The sequence below is a fragment of the Sebastes fasciatus genome, chromosome 11 (assembly GCF_043250625.1).
Source record: "Sebastes fasciatus isolate fSebFas1 chromosome 11, fSebFas1.pri, whole genome shotgun sequence".
In the NCBI taxonomy this organism is placed as follows: Eukaryota; Metazoa; Chordata; class Actinopteri; order Perciformes; family Sebastidae; genus Sebastes; species Sebastes fasciatus.
Genome location: NC_133805.1, coordinates 8,037,432 through 8,053,889, shown reverse-complemented (window position 1 = coordinate 8,053,889; position 16,458 = coordinate 8,037,432). Strand labels below are relative to the sequence as shown.

The 16,458-nt window shown below is 42.1% G+C and overlaps 1 protein-coding gene across 8 annotated transcripts in view; it reads right to left on the bottom strand.

The window, feature by feature from the left end:
* Nucleotides 1–16,458, bottom strand: part of rnf220a (ring finger protein 220a) — a 203,637-nt gene that overhangs the window by 149,889 nt on the left and 37,290 nt on the right. For 4 of the 8 annotated variants that reach the window (XM_074650285.1, XM_074650280.1, XM_074650283.1 and 1 more), the window contains exon 3: nt 9,378–9,440. The exons of the other annotated variants lie outside the window; for them this stretch is intronic. In XM_074650285.1, the coding sequence (XP_074506386.1) occupies nt 9,378–9,440 (63 nt within the window). The remainder of the gene's footprint in view (nt 1–9,377; nt 9,441–16,458) is intronic. 8 annotated transcript variants of the gene reach the window in all.

Genomic DNA, 16,458 nt, shown 5'->3' with positions numbered 1-16,458 from the left:
TATATCGCGCAGAACTTTGTTTTATTTTGTAGGGTTGTTAACAATAAGTCAAATCTAGATTATTGCCAGCCTTCCTTTCTCTGCTGATATCCCTTTAAACATTACATCAGTACATTACCACATAACCTTTTGTACAAAATTACAAAGTAGACGAACGAGACAAGCTTTAAGGGGGTTCACGAGGCCTTCTTGATTTTAAAGGGTGTAAGACAACTTTTTTTAAAAATATACAGTTGGCCTATATTTCAGCTTTTTATTCACTAAATGAAATTCAGGAAAATTCATTTCTGATGCAATATTCACAGGAAATAATGCTCAAAATTCATCCAAATTGCTTGTTTTACACAAAGTTATTGCGTTAATTTGGGTTAATTTGACAGTTTATCAGTGGTTCTGTGCTGTTATTGTTCTGCATTGAATGTAATATGAAATAACCATAAAATATGTCACTTAGTCAGGGGTCGTCAGTTTACTCAAGGACAGAAAAGGGGTCCCCTAAGACAAAAGGTTGGGAACCACTGGACTAATCTGTTGTCATCGGAAGAATCCCAAAGAAAACGAGCTGTAAATAATTTTGTTATGACCCAAATTCATCACAGGCCTTCTATCGAGCTTCATGAAGTCCAACAAGAAGTTACTGACGGAGCTGGTTTGCTGAGCACTAAATTCTCTCACATAACAAAGCCTGAATGGCTGAGAAAGAAACTGCAGCGTAGTGTCAGTGTGTGTGTGTGTCTATGAGACCTCTTGTTTCTTGACCCCCGGCGCCCTCGGTCCAAGCCGACCTACTCAGATACAAGCTGACAGGACCTCCCACCCTCTCCCTCCCTCCTTCTCTCTCTCTATCAATTATCATTTGTCCAGATTGAGCATGCATCATCTGCCTCAACTTTAGGGGGACGCACTCACTCAAAATGCTAATTTCCAGTCCGCCATTTTTCTTGATGAGCTACTTGTCACTTGGTTTGTGTGCGGGAGTGTGTGTGTGTGTGTGTGTTGGGAAAAGCAGGGGGTCTGTTCTGGCCATTCATTGGAAGAAAAGCTTGTCAGCATTATCAGCTTTCCCTCTCCAAACCAGAGGGCATTTAGTGCCTTGTTGTGCTCGGGGAGTTGGACCCCTGACACTAGAGAATTGGTGCCTTGCTCAACTGCCTGAACACTTTTTCTATTTTCCCCAGATAAAGAGAATGGCTTTGGTCAAAGTAGAAAATGCAATTCCTGCAGAAAATGCGTGTGAATGCTGAAAGCTAAAATGAATTGCATCCAAAAACATGAAATTTGTCCAGAAATACAGAAGTAATTTCTGGAAAGTATTTCAGATTGTAGAAGAAGAGGTGAGAGAAATAGATGCAGAGAGGAAACTGGGAGGTGTTGGGTGGACAGAGCAGAAGGGATGGGTCAGTGTGTGTGTGTGTGTGTGTGTGTGTGTGAGGGGTGTGTGTGTGAAAGGCTGAAAGAGGGGTGCCTGATGGAAGCTGAATGCCACCACCCAGTAGGCCGTGAAATCAGAAACCCTTGCCAACAAGACAGCCACCCGCACACCAGCCGTCGCTCAGTGTGTGTGTGTGTGTGTGTGTGTGTGTGTGTGGCAGGGCTCCTCTAGGGAAAGCGCAGTCATGCAAGGTATCGGTCAGCTACTCCTCCTTCTCCTCCTGCTACTATCTCCTGTCACTCCCTGTCCTCCTCCTGCTCTCCACACCACTTCATGTCCATCTTTCATGCGTGTATGTCTGTCTGTATTACAACTCTGTTATTTCTCAGCATTTTGCCAACACACACTACTTACTATCAAAAACCACAAAATGCTACCAAAACAAACACATTATAAACCTCAGATTGCATTTAAAGAAAAAGAAAATCTGTAATGTAATAAAAATACTAATAAAATCTGTAATGTACCTATATTTTCTTTGGACCATTGGCTCCATACTAACTAGCTTGTAGTTTGCAAATTACTACATCAGCTAACAAAGTCCTTTAAACAGAAATCAGTCCACAGGCCGTTATAGGCAACCAAGAAAGTCAAGGAAGGGCTCAGTTTTTAAGTTGTGTTACAATCCGTTCACACATTGTCGATGTAAAGGGATTAATTCATGTAAAATGTTACATATAGTACCTTTAAAAGATGGATAAAGAGCATGAATACGCAAAGAGAGAAGGTCTGTGTGTCAAAGCAAACACCTGTTTCTGACATTTTCCTTTTTCATTCTCTCAAAGAAAAACTGTGTTTTGCTCACATGTAAAGTTTCTTTAACTCTCTTTTTTCCCTTCTTTGGATTTACAAAAAAAAAAGAAAAGTGTTCAGAAAACGTCCCCCCATCCTCTCCCCCCCTCCTCCCTCCTCTCTCTCTGTCTTTTCTTTTCTCCTTTAACAAACTCCCCTCTTTTCTTGGTGTCTCGGTTAGCGGGCCTGATTACCATGCTGCCGGTGACTTTTCCCCTCTTGTCTCACTCTCGCTCTTTCTAAAGGGTACTTAATAAAATTCTGAGTCTGGTCTTCGTGTGTGTGTGTGCGTGTGCGTGCGTGTGTGTGTGTGTGTGTGTGTGTGTGTGTGTGAGAGAGAGAAAGAGAGAGTGAAGGAGGGAGAGAGAGAGAGAGAGAGAGAGACTTTTCCCTTGTTTTGTTTCTCTCTCTTCGTCTAAAGGGTACTTAATAAAATCTGAGTCCGGCGAGGCCTTGTCACAAAAGCATGGCATGTCTCTCGCAAGCACGCACACACACACACACACACACACACACACACACACACACACACACACACACGCACACACACACATAAACACAAACACGCACACACGCATACATGGCCCTTAATTTCCATTAGGGAGGAGGAACGCAGAGCTTTCACAAACTAGCGTCTGGGGCTGCAGTTCATTCTCACTCCAATCTGCCAAAGTATATAGTTTGACTAGACAGAGAGAGAGAGAGAGAGAGAGAGAGAGAGAGAGAGAGAGAGAGAGAGAGAGAGAGAGAGAGAAAGGGAGAAAGGGAGAAAGGGAGAGAGAGAGAGAGAGAGAGAGAGAAAGGGAGAGAGAGAGAGAGAGAGAGAGAGAGAGAGCAGCTAGATGACAATATGTTTGTATTTTTAATCCATATTTGACTAATTGTCCTGCAGCAGATTAGCTTGACCCTCTATTAGAAATAATAAAATGCTATTTTACATTGATAAACTATTACTGAGATGCTTCACAGCAGGTGAAGATGAATAAGTCTGAACTAGACAGAACTAGAGATGAAAACAGGAACCAGTCACCGCTTTTCAGAATATTAAATCTGTCAGAAAACTGTATAAAAAGTTAAAATGTCTGTCCTTTTTTGCTTAAAAATGCTGTAACCAAAAAGTTAAAGATCCCCTCCAAACATATTTTAGCCACATAAAAATACTTTGCTTTGAATAATAATGAGTTGAAAAAAAGTAAAAATCTTGAAATTGCATCTACTCCTTCTCCCGTGTTTAAAAATCCACAATCTTGAATGTGCAAATATATCTTTTCTTCTTTTCAAAAGTTTAACTGCTGGACACAATATGTCTCCTACTTCACTAAAAAGGCCATTCTCAATATGCACAGGAGGTTTAAAGTTTACACATCACACTATTTCAATTTATATGTACTTGGATATATATGAGGAATGTAATAAAGTTTTAAAGTTTACATTTTAACCTCTGCATTTAACCCATCCTTAGGAGCAGTGAGATGCTGTGAAGCGCAAGGGGGGCAACTTGGGGTTCAGTGTCTCGCTCAAGGACACTTCGACATGCAGACAGTAGGAACCAGGAATCGAACCGCCAACCTTGCAGTTAAAGGACAACCACTCCTTTTGTGATGTCACAAATTCTGCTGGTAGGCACACGTGTAAAACTCAGATTTAAAGCTGTTTTCACACCAAGCACGGATTCAATTTGCAGGGAAATTTATAAAAACTTATTTTGTTGGTTCTGATGAATACTAGCACACCTCTGCGGATCATTCGTGGGGGGGGAAAAAATATTCGGACGGACCTCGATTTCAGCAGATTTGTCTGCACATTCACACATCATTCTGCACAGTGAAGCTCAAACATCCAGGTGAAGTAACAATAAGCAAAACACGTGTTTGAGTAGAGGATGACTTTAAATTTGACAGAAATTTGTAAATTTATACAATATGTAGTTTAAATGTCTCTAATTTTGCTCTTTTTATAAAAAGTGTAGAAGTGGTAGAAGTAGTTAATAGTCCTGTTAATTAATTAATATGTTTTATATTCACCTAAATAAACTTTAAATGCTCAGAGTGACACTAAGGGTCAATATTAATCATTCTAATACATACATAAAGTTGAAATGTGTGTGATATGAATGGCTGCCTATACACATGCAAGGAGAAACATTGTGGGGGAGGGGGAGCACTGTACTGGCACTTGTCAGACATGTTTCCCAGACTGGGCAGAAAGAAGAAAAATGTTTATTCTGTAGCTCTCTAATCATTTAGGGGGTTAGGGATTCATCTGTAACGACCAAATATGGGCTCTCTTCCTGCTGGAAGACTAATGGCTTTAGTATTAATGAAAGTCTTTCTTTCCCCGGGATGAGAAATTAATCAAAGATGGAGAGGGAGAAGGAAGATATTAAAAGTTTAACTGGGGCTAAGTAATTAATTACCCTCTCAGAAAGCATTTGACAAAGATAAACTCTTCCAAATTAAGATTTCTTTCTTGCTTATACACTGTCCAGACGAGTACATCACAGAAGACGGGAGCATATGTGGGGAGGAAAGACGGAAGGAAGGGAGGGAAGGAAATAGAGATAGGAAACAGGAGAAGATGGGAGGAAGGATGGGAGACAGGGTAAGGGAGGAAAATATGAGTATTAAAGGAAATACTTAAGGAAAGGAGAGAGAAAGGAGGTAAGTAGCAACAAAAACTAATGGAGGAGGGGAAACAAATGGAGGTAAAGAGAAAGAAAGGAAGGGAAAATTAAAGGAAGAAGGGAAGAAAGAAGAAGATAACAAGAGATAAAGGAAATAAAAGATGAAAGAAATAAAGAAAAGATGGCAAAAAAAGATCTAAAGTAGAAAAGTAAAGATGGAGTGGAGGAAGAAGGAAGACACTCTCCTCTTCCTCTCCTCGCTGACAACCCTCCTCTTCCTCCTCCCGTCTCTCTCCCCCTCACTCCCTCATTCTCCCCTCACTGTTAAATTATTCAGGGCCACTTCTGCAGCATGCTTGATTAAGTTTTCATTTCTGCAAATTACCATTCGGAGACGCGCCGCGCTACTGAATCACATAACCACTACAAGCTACAAGACTGTTTACCTGCTGTTGTACAGAGAGAGGGGAAGATATGCAAAGAGAAACAAAGGCGGCATAAATGATTGCATTATACCTTAATCATTTCTTTGTATTGTTTTGATCATTATGTATCGTAAACCGCTTTGTCAACAGCGGTAATTCTCCCGACAGTTACGCCGGTATGAAGCACCTTTCGATTCGAAGTGCAAATTACGAGCTGAGAAAGAGAACAGAAACGTAGAAAAAGATAAATAGATGTAAAGAGAGCGGCGAGGCTGCTGCTCTAGTCTCTAATCTACTGTACATACATAGTGATGTACTCTGATTGCACAAACAGTCAATAGGTCCCATTAGGAAGAACAATGAGAGGGAGACCAAACATTTCGCACCCAGTTAAACCCCTATTAGTGGGAATGCATTGTAGTCACTTTTCATGTCCAGCAACAGAAACCTTCACTGCGACTGAGAGGGATGTCTTCACCCGACTAATTGAGATTCAACCTGTTTGCACAAGTGGAAGTGTAGTGGCAGATTTGTACACATCTCTATGCACAGGAAGTTAAAACTTAAAGGTGCACAAAGGATTTTTTTGAATGTTAACAATGGAAAAAATGAGTATGTGTAATGTGAAAGGGGCAGCTCCTAGAGATAAACCCACAGATGATTATCACCTGACTCTGCTACCCTCATGTCTACAGAGCGCTTTTGAGTCTTTTTAGCTAATTGTTTTGGTTTTAAAGCACACCACTTTACTGTTTTGGTTCACTCTCATGGCTCTCATCAACCTCGTTACCAGCTGCAGCTATTGTCAGCAAAAAAGCTCTGATATTCCCACTCTGCGCTACCAAAAAAAATGTTTAAAACAAAGTTTATGTTTATAGTGACAAATTAGCGGCGCGGTTGCACGAAAAGTCGTATGAATGACACGATAAGGCTAAAGCATGAAATAAGTATGCTGTTCTTGCTTTTGCCGTGTTAATTTTAGGTCATGTAGTTTGTACTGACTGCTATGTAAATGCAGTAATATGTAAATATGTTACGCTCAGAGCGGTGGGATTGGCCCACTAAATACAGGACTTTCAAAAAACTGTGTTTTTTTTGTAATTTACGTTTTTGTACTTACGTTACGTTGTTTCCGTAAGTATTGTACTTAGTTTACGTACTTATTTTAAGGCCAACCATGACATTTTTCCTAAACCTAACCAAGTGGCTCTGTCGCCCCATACTGGAACTGCACCTTCATACACGCGTGACACTGACACTCTATCCTTTGGTGGACAGGCGGGTCTATTACACGCTTTGGCGTGATATCGGGTTGAAATATGTGCAAAAACAAAAACTTGCACCAACAGATTACATTATGGTCAAGGTCTTGTACCTATGAACCTGACACAATCCAGTTTTCTGGACATTAGGAGAAAAGAGCAAAGGCATCCTCTCTTACCATCATTCATATTAAATAAAAAGTGAATGTTCATTTTGGGAGATTTTACATGACAAGGGACAAAGATCACTGAAAAATATTTTGCATTGAGCACAAGCTCTTTTGTAACATTCCTTTGAAGATCACAGCAAGGTGTTCTAATACAGTCTGAGTCTCCTCGGACCACGTCCTCTAGAGCGTCCTGCCTGGCGTCCTGCATGCCTAACAACAGCCCGTCATGTCTGTGATCAGCAGCTAGAGGGGATCCTCCGGGGCGACGTAAGCGGCAGTTAGGGAAATGACCGGTGGTTAGGATGAAGAACGTGCATGTTTAGGCCTGGGAGAAGCAGTGGGAGGTGTGGAGCTGTGATTTGTGTGTGCAGGTGTGCAGGACAGTGGGAACTCTGTACGTTTCTGGACGTATGGTATGATTAGGGAAGGGCCAGATCCTCGTAGGGGTGAGGACCGTGGCTGTGCGTAATGCATGTGTTCATGTTCAGTCTGCAAGAACGTCTGTATGCAGTGTGTGTGTGTTAGTAGTCTCCGAGTTCCTCTAAGGCTGCAGGTATCTGGCTCTTGTGATTCAACCTAATAAATTCCCCTGAAAACCTGCACTAGACCCCCTGTGGAAATTACGCTGGAATTATTAGCACACACACACAAACAAATATGAGCTCTTCCTTTTCCTTATGCCTCATTACCGCTAATATTGGTTCACATAGGTAGATTTACGGTCGGGCATGTGTACAGACAGCTAATCAGCAACAGCCCACAAAGGGCCCCTCTGTGGCTACAAGATAAAGATAAGCATCAGAAACACATGCACTTACACCTGTAGCTGGCAGATAAGCGCTGGCCTTTCATAGTGGAAACAACAGGTTCTGATTTACTACTTTGGATAACTGCAGCAAAACGCCGACTGATTATACTTTCCTCACTGTGTGTGTGTGTGTGTGTGTGTGTGTGTGTGTGTGTGTGTGTGTGTGAGAGAGAGAGTGGTAGGCAGTTGATTTGTGTGGTCTCTCTGATGAAAGCAATCTGTCACTGGGTGGCTACACTTGTGTCAGCCCGTATCATGTGCGCCTGCATCTGTGCGTATTGTGAGCGCGGTGTGTGTAAAAGGTTGCGTCGCAGATTTACGGTCGTCTCCCATGGCGAAACAACCAACACGGTTCCTCCTGTAACGACTGACAATGGACGGTGGATTAACGGTCCCGCCTTCAGCCTTCCTCTCTGTCTCTTCCTCTCTCTCTCTCCTCCTCCTCCTCCTTTCTCTGCCTCGCCGTGTCTCTCTGCTTGTTAAAATCCGGCTCCTAATTAGTGCTTGTGGAGCCTGGTGATATACTATCTGCTATCTTTCTTACACATGCTGAAGAAAAGGAGACATTTATTTTAGTGCTCTTTGGTCTTTCTCTTTTCTATGTCGGCGTCGCCTGGACAGTGTCCGATTGCTTATCTGCTCTGCTCCCGCTCTCGCTGTCCTTTGTTCTGCGTTTAGCACTTCTTTTTTCTTTCTGCTCGATGGTTGCTATGTCAAATTAGGCCGCGTTCAGACACGGCATTAACACTGTGTCCAGAATATGTAGCCTCCTCATTCATTTCCATTGTGTTGACACAGCGGGGATCCCGTGGCAGAGGACTATGCCACGAATGCGCTCTATGAACAATGTTGTGCTCTTGTAAACAATTTGATCATAAACACATTGCTTGTATAGATATGAATGGTGATGACACGGCAAAACAGTCACGCCAGACATCGCCACAGACCCCTGACGCACCGAGGAGAGTCCATCGGGAGCAAAGGGGCCTTGTCCCTCCCCGCAGGGAGAGAGGGCGCAGCGAGCAGTTAGGTCCATGGCCCCAGGAAGCGGCGAGGGGTGTTGTAAAGCTCACAGCTGGAACCACGAGCCATCTTCACCCTGGGCCTTTCTAAGCCGACCTAGAGCCGGTCGTGGCGCACCGGCACGGAGAAAATGCGCCCGACAAGGGCCAGCCAGCGCCAGGGAGAGGTCCCTGTGGCAGGCCATATTTGACTATGTTAAAGGGGCTCTATGTAAGAATCAGAAATTGCTTGTTAAGAGCAACATCTGTGGCCGTTAAGTCAACGAAAGTCAGCGTCCTGTTGCTCGCGCTTGTGCTCGCTCTACATAGACATGACCGAGCATCGCTCAAAACAGTGAGGCGACACACGTCAGCTAAAACCATGATATCACTCTATATTTCAGCTGCTTGGCAGTAATGTTAGCTGACCAGACGAAAGGTCTCTCCATGAATCACTGCTGATCCTAGTGTTAACTTTTGCTGCTTTAGCCTCCCAACCGTGGTCAGAAGGAACAGGGGAGACACTGGAGTTTTGGTCGAGGACGATAACATTACTCGCTCCGGAGCCCCGTCACTTCACAAGACACTGGAAACCTCTGTTGGTCTGGAGGAGCTGCAGCAGTTATTTCTGCACAAAATTCCACTGTACATTCACTAGATATTCTCAGAGCTAAACTAACTCTGTGCGCGCATGCACGTGAGAGGTGGAGCGAGAGAGCGAGTGAGAACGAACTGAACTTTGCAGTTTTGGTGTTTCCGTGTAGTTTGTGTTGGAGTCTGAGTCTAAACAGCGTAGCCACACACGAGCGCGGATGGGACACCGACCCGCAATGATTTATACGTGTAAGAAGTTACAAACAGTACCTTTAATGTGGTCGAAATCATCCCTGAAACTCATGCCAATGGATTTTCTGATTGCCAGATAGTCTATATGAAAAAAAAGAAAAACGAACGAATAGAAAAGTCAAATCTTTGAATTAAACAGCCAAATCTGATTAAAAAAAAAAAAATCTCATTCAAATTAAAAAAATTCTGATTTAGATACAGCCCTAAAAATCATTTCTTTCATGTTTTTGCTCTTTATGATAGAAACAAACGCTTGGTTAACTTGGCAACATCTATGGTTACCGGTGGTAACGTTTAGAACGTCCTCGAGTTCTGTTCAAAATGCCATATTTATCCACCACTGGGGGGGCAACAAGAGAAGAAGACGAGCACGTTGTATATCTGCGAACATCCTACTCAAACAAACTGCAGGCTGAGAGGATTCATCACATTACGTTTTTATAATAAAGTAGATTAAAGAAGCAGGTCAACAAAATGAAACAATATGCGCATGCACACAACTTACGCGTAATAGACACATTGCAAATTTTGTACAGTATGTTAATGTATTGTTTCCTGCGAATCCTTGCAGGCTGCACTTAAGTTATGCTAATTCTGGTGTTATTTTAACTCAGATCAGATAACGCGATCTTTTTCCTAAACCTAACTAAGTAGTTTTGTTTCTTAAACCTAACCAAGTTGATCTTTTTCTAAAACTAAGTAGTTTTATTTTGAAAAAACTGGAGGGGAAATTGACATGTGCGTCACTTGTTGTTGTTGTCATCATACAAGTATCACACGTAATATGAAAATCATGTTAAAGGGAAATGTTGCACACAGCAGCTTTAATCTTTGCATTTCATTCCCTTGTTGTTTTTATTGTGTATATCTGCATCTCCGTCCCTCTTCTATGCTCTTCTTCTCTCTCTCTCTCTCTCTCTCCCCTTCTGTCTCTCTCTCAGCGCTGAGGCCATAGATCTCTCTAACAGGCACTATCTGCAGCCCTAAGCCCTAATGAGGCATCATAAGGCGAACAGTTTGCAGCAGCGCCGCGCTCCTCTTTTATTTGCCAAACCATATCTCTTCCTCTCCCCCCTCCCGACTGCCCTCTCCTCGTCTCTCAATTGCTCTATCAGTCTGCCCTGCTCACCATATCTCTCCCTCTCTGTCTCTTTCCTCCCCTCCTTCTCTCCATCTCCTCCCTTTCCTTCGCCCTCTCTCTCTCTCTTGCGCTTCCCGCCATTGTGTTTTATCTCTCTTCTCATTCACCCGTTGAGCTCCCCTCTCTCCCTGTCGTGGTGGTTTGAATCATATCTGGCCGTCTACATATGCTAAAGCCTGTGTAATTACAGCAGCTCTTAAATAAAGACACGCTCCTAAAGCTGTCGACTGGAATCACGGCCAAACAAGGCAGGAGGGGCCTCCCGGCAGCAACAAAGCTGTCATAGATAGCTATGGATTTATCACCGGCAAGGATGAGGGGAGAGGGAAGGAGTGAGAAAAAATACATTTCACATATTGTGTGAGACACAAGCGGAGGGTAAATCCACCTACTCTAAAGTATAATCATGTTTTCATTGAAGGGGAAACGTGAGAAAATGAAATAAGATGGGTGGACACAGAAGATACTTGATAAAAGGGAGGATAGGGAGCGATCAGTGTGAGAGAATGTGGTGGACAAAGCAGATAATGGTGGTATATAATCAAGTTTAACCCTAGTAAGCATTTTTATTAGTCAAGTTGGACAACGTATCCTCAGACAAGGGTTCGTATGATATCTTGCAAAGAGCTATTCCTCGTTTTTTTGTGCGTTTTCCTACGAATGTCCAGAAACACGTCTTCAAAGGAAACGTCTTGGTTAGGCTGAGGCACCAAAACTACTTTGTTAGTTTTAGGAAAAATAATTCAACGTTGACTTCTGGTTTCACACGGAGTATGGACACCGGTCTCCCGGGCAAAAGTCTGGTGTTTTTTGACCGACCAATCCACCCCGACCTCCTGCCTACATGCCGTTTTTGCATACTGAAGGGATTAATTGGAATAATCCCAAAAAAAGATGCTTCAATGTGGGCCAAATCACGCTTTGTGAAACCATCAATATGTTAAAGTAATGAAAGTCAAGCTGAAATACTACGGTGGAATACGAAGACAATGGAGTAAAAGCGCTGCTGGGTCTCTGTGGTAAATCACATACAGGTGCTCTTTGGATCCTTCAGGTGTATTGGGCTCATTCAGTCTTGTGAAGGGCTCATATTGCATGGGTTGAATATGGTCTCAAAAAATTACAAAATGCAAGTCTCCCTAAAAAATAATCCAAGGCACACTGTAGTGTTTGAACAAAATTAAAATGCCTTAATTTTACATGGCAATAATTGTTTAAAATAACCAACGCGTTGCGACCAACATAGGTCTTCATCAGGGTCACTGTGAGCATTTAGCAGTAGCTACTGCTGAATGCTCACAATGACCCTTAATTTTGTTCAAATACTTCAGTGTGCCTTGGATTATTTTTGAGGGAGACTTGCATCTACTTTTTTGAGACCATATTCCACCCATGCAATGATCCCTTTACAAGACTGACTACGGTGGAACACATTTGGTGCAAATTTGTTGAGTCAGAACTGTAAACTTTTAAAAATAAATCTTATTAGATGTTGTAACTAAAAGAAAGAACCGACCAAGAACAAACAAGAACCATAGCTCATTATGAAATGACTCAACCATTATTTATGACTGAAATAAAGTTTTGAGGGGCAAAGAGAAATTAATTTGAACGTCTTCTAGAAATTAGGGCTGCCACGTCTTACTCAATTAGTTGACTAAGATTTCTTTCTTTTTCTTATGCTATTTTCATGCTGAATGACTTATATCCAAGAAACTTATGAGCACAGTTTATTCAAAAGACTTATTTGTACTATTGACTCAGTTAAATGAAAGTGGATGGGTGGGTGGGTGCAACACAGCTAGTAAGCTACAATAGTTTCCACTCTCAGTTCCCTCAAAGGTCGCCTATGTCAAGACAGATTTCTATTGGTCAATGGTGTGATTTTGCATTTCAAAGTACACTGAAGTTAAAGTTGACACGGAAGATTCACATGGATTTATTTTACCCCCAATAATGGCAGATTCCATTCACTGTGAAGTCTTGCCATTTGAAATACTAGTGTGTTCAGACCTTTAGGGAACTTAAAGTACTATCTCATTCTCAGATTGACAAGTACTATGTTTTCCACATATAAAATAACACTAACAAGTTTCATGGGTCACAAATATACCACACAAACCATGTCAAGTAAAAACAGGTGTTTTTAAAATGTAGTTCCCTGAAGATACCGTGAACGAACTGAGAGACGTCTGACTGTATGACCGAATGAGCATCAGAACAATACACCGTGATAAAATACTGCTCACTTGACCCCAGTTCTTGGCACGACTGTCTGAAAACACTGCATGCATTATCAATCTGGAACCCTTATGACAGCTCTTTAAAACAACACAATGTCAGAAAGTCTCCATTCGCTCCCTGCCAAACAAAGACATCTATTCAAGCCTAACATCTCTCTGCCGTGGTCGTGGTCATAAAGTCCTCCTGTACGTCAAAATATCACAGCTAAAGTCAATATTATCCATGCGTCGCTGCTATTAAGGGTGATTTTCAAGCTCCTGTATATCACCCGTCTGTCTGTCCTTGAACCTGGAGTGACTAAATGAGAGATCCATGTGATGGGCCTCTTCTCCAAGTACTGTAGACCATCTCATTTGTACTGCAGACCTATTTCTCACGTTTTCCTCGCTCTCCTCATTTTTGTCCTGATCTCCTCCACTCAGCCTTTCTCCATTTTTACACATCTTTGTCTTCTCTCATCTTCCTCCATCTCCTCCTCCTCCTCCTCCTCCTCCTCCTCCTCCTCCTCCCTCCCTCCATTTCTCCCTCTCTCTCTCTTTCTGTCTTGACTTCTGTAATTCATCAGTGCGAGCAGCAGTACAGATTGATCAGCCTCTAAAGGCAGCGCTGTGTGTGCTGCTGATGTAGCAGTAACCTCAGCTGAATAGTGAGCAGTGTGTGTGGCAGTGTGTGTGTGTGTGTGTGGCAGTGTGTGTGTGTGTGTGTGTGTGTGTGTGACCGGCACCGGGGGAAAGTGGAGGGGACATTTTTTTAAAATGTATTAATCGTCGCGGTAACAGGGGATGAGAGTGGTTGAGACAGGCCCATCTTTTGAGAGAGAGACCATATGTGACACATAGACACACACACACATGCCTACACACACACACACACACACACACACACACACACGTAGCCGCATAATAATATCCCGAGGGTTCAGCCCAAGTGCTTTACACCCTTATATCAGCCAACACACACACACACACACACACTGATACCAAAGATGCAATCCTCACACACAAACACACACACACACAGCACCTATGGGGAAATACAAGGCAATTTATCACTAATCACTAGACTCCCTAACTTTGTATTCATCTGGATTTCCTATGATTAATAGCTTTCCGCGGCAAACTTTAGCTCTCTGAAAACGCCGTCTGAGTGTGTGCGTGCATCAGTGCTCTCCAGTATAAGCAGACATAAACCAGTGTTTAATTGTTTGGGGAGAGAATGTTGGATTAGCCACAAGATTACTCCTTCAATTGCATCTTTCTCTGTCTTTTCCGCACTCTACCTCTTCTTCCTCTTTTGTATTTTGTACTCCATCCGGCAGGATATGGGACGCAAGGGTAAGGGGTTGGGGGGAGGAAAGAGAGGAAGAAAAGAAGGAGATATTGAAGTGCTTTTCAATGCCTTTCTTTCTCTTTTATCCATTTATCCCTCTGTATTTTGCTTCCTAAAGGCCTTCACACATCGGGGGAGTTTTTTTTCATGCGATTAATTCGCACATCAATATATTTTTTGTTGTTTTTGTCATTAATACTTTCAAACAGAATGCAAATATTACGCTGCGAAAAAGCGGCGTAATTTTTTACAAAACAATTTTTCGGAGTTTTGGCACCTCGAATAAAGCATCAACCACATTGTGCAGAAGGAGTTGAGTTGCGACTATGTTTATGAAACAACAACACAGAGGCTCCATAATCTGAACCTGGACGGCAAACTTTATTACTCCTTTCAACCTCGACAAAGGCAGCGCAGACCAGATCATCTCCTTACACTCTTTCCTTTCACAATAAAAGTCCTAAACATACAATATTCCCAGGCGAGTATTTTGCGTTTTCGTGTTGTTTATTCGTCCCGCCCCCCGGTTTGTAAAGGCCTTAAGTCTAATAGATGAGTTAGGCATCATGATAACTTGACAGATTCCTGCAGAAATAAAGGAAAATGCCATAAAAATCTAGCTGAAAGCAGCTTTAATTATTGCCAGAACAAATATTTTAACCTCCAAAAAAGGGCTGAAATTAAATTTTTAAAGATGCATTTTGTCAACCATCAAACTTGTATCCAAAAACATATTCATGGGGGAATCTTGAGGAATATTAACAACATCAAGTCTGTGTTGTATTAGATTGATTTAGCAGGTCAAAAGTTGCTGGAATAATTTTAAATCTTTTTATTAACTCTTTGGTTTTTGACGGCAGATCGTGTGTGGTCGAGCTTTCTGCAAGACTAGAGAGGAAGAGATGGAGGAGGTGGAACGGAGGGAGGAGGAGGAGGAGGAGGCCAGAGAGGGAGGAAGGGATGAAGGCGACAGAGAGGAGAGGAAGCAGAGGAGCTGGCGAGTTGGAGGAGAGGTGACAAGGCTTCGGGGACAGACAGAGGCATGAATAATTTATCAACACTTCTGATGGACAGATTAGGGGAAAAAATGAAGAGAGACGGAGCGAGAGAGAGAGAGAGAGAGAAGGGGGATGGAAGGGGGGGGAGAGGAAGCGAGATTGAAAGCAGAGGAAGGGGAGGAATAAAATGACAAACAGAAAGAGAAGAAGAAAGCAAGTGAAGGGTGGAGGGGGCCACACACTGGAGCTCTTTGATCCTAACAAACCCCTCTCACCCTGACACCACTATGCCATCTGTGGCCCGCACTGTGTGTGTGTGTGTGAGAGAGACAGAGGAGACAGTGACAAAGGAACAAGGACACAGAGGGAAACAGATATACAGACAAGGTGTGTGTGTATATTGTGTTTTTATGATCCAAATCGAGCTCAGTCACAAATTCTAATCTGTGCTTCTTCATTTATGTTGTTTCAGATTGTGTCAACCACAAATTGTAAGAGAGTGTGAGTTTATACCAGAACTGGTTTCCTCATTTTTATTATACATGGTGCAATCATAATGTAATGGCATTTAGCGGGGCACAAAAGAGACAAAGTAAAAGGGCTGTGTATTGGCAAGAATCTGGCGATACGATACGTATCGTGATACGGGGGTTAGAATTCAATATATTGTGATACTGTAAGCAAGGTGATATATTGAGATTTATTTTTAAATCAAATGTTAGGAAAACTGTCATAGCATAAAGAACACACCACCTTAGAGCTGGGCGATATATAGAAAATCAAATATCGTGATATTTTTAGCCAAATACCACAATATCAATATTGCAACGATATTGTAGAGTTGGCCATTGGTGCTTTTACAAAATAATCATCAGTAATGTGGATATTATAGGGCTGTGTATTGGCAAGAATCTGGCGATACGATACGTATCATGATACAGGGGGTTACGATTCAATATATCGCGATACATGGCGATAACGTAAGCAAGACAATATATTGCAATTTTTTTAATCTAATTTTAGGAAAATTGTCGTTTAAAGAACACACAGCCATATACATCAAATCAAAATAAAAAAAGTGTTTTTGAGAATCTATACAGTATCACAAAACGTAACATCGTGATACTCGATATTTTCAATATTTTCTTACACCCCTAGTGGATAAAATTACTATGTGGGTAAAGGCAAATAACAGAACAGCTAGAACAGTCTGGTTAGTTCAGAGAATGACATCACTTTACTGTAATGCAGCCTTTAAAACCAGGAAAAGACAACACTTGTGCCATATAATAATATTATGATATCAAAATCTGAGACGATATCTAGTCTCCATCCATCATGCAGCGTTGAATTGCTGAGTCGGGTTCATCAAATGACCAGCATCCCA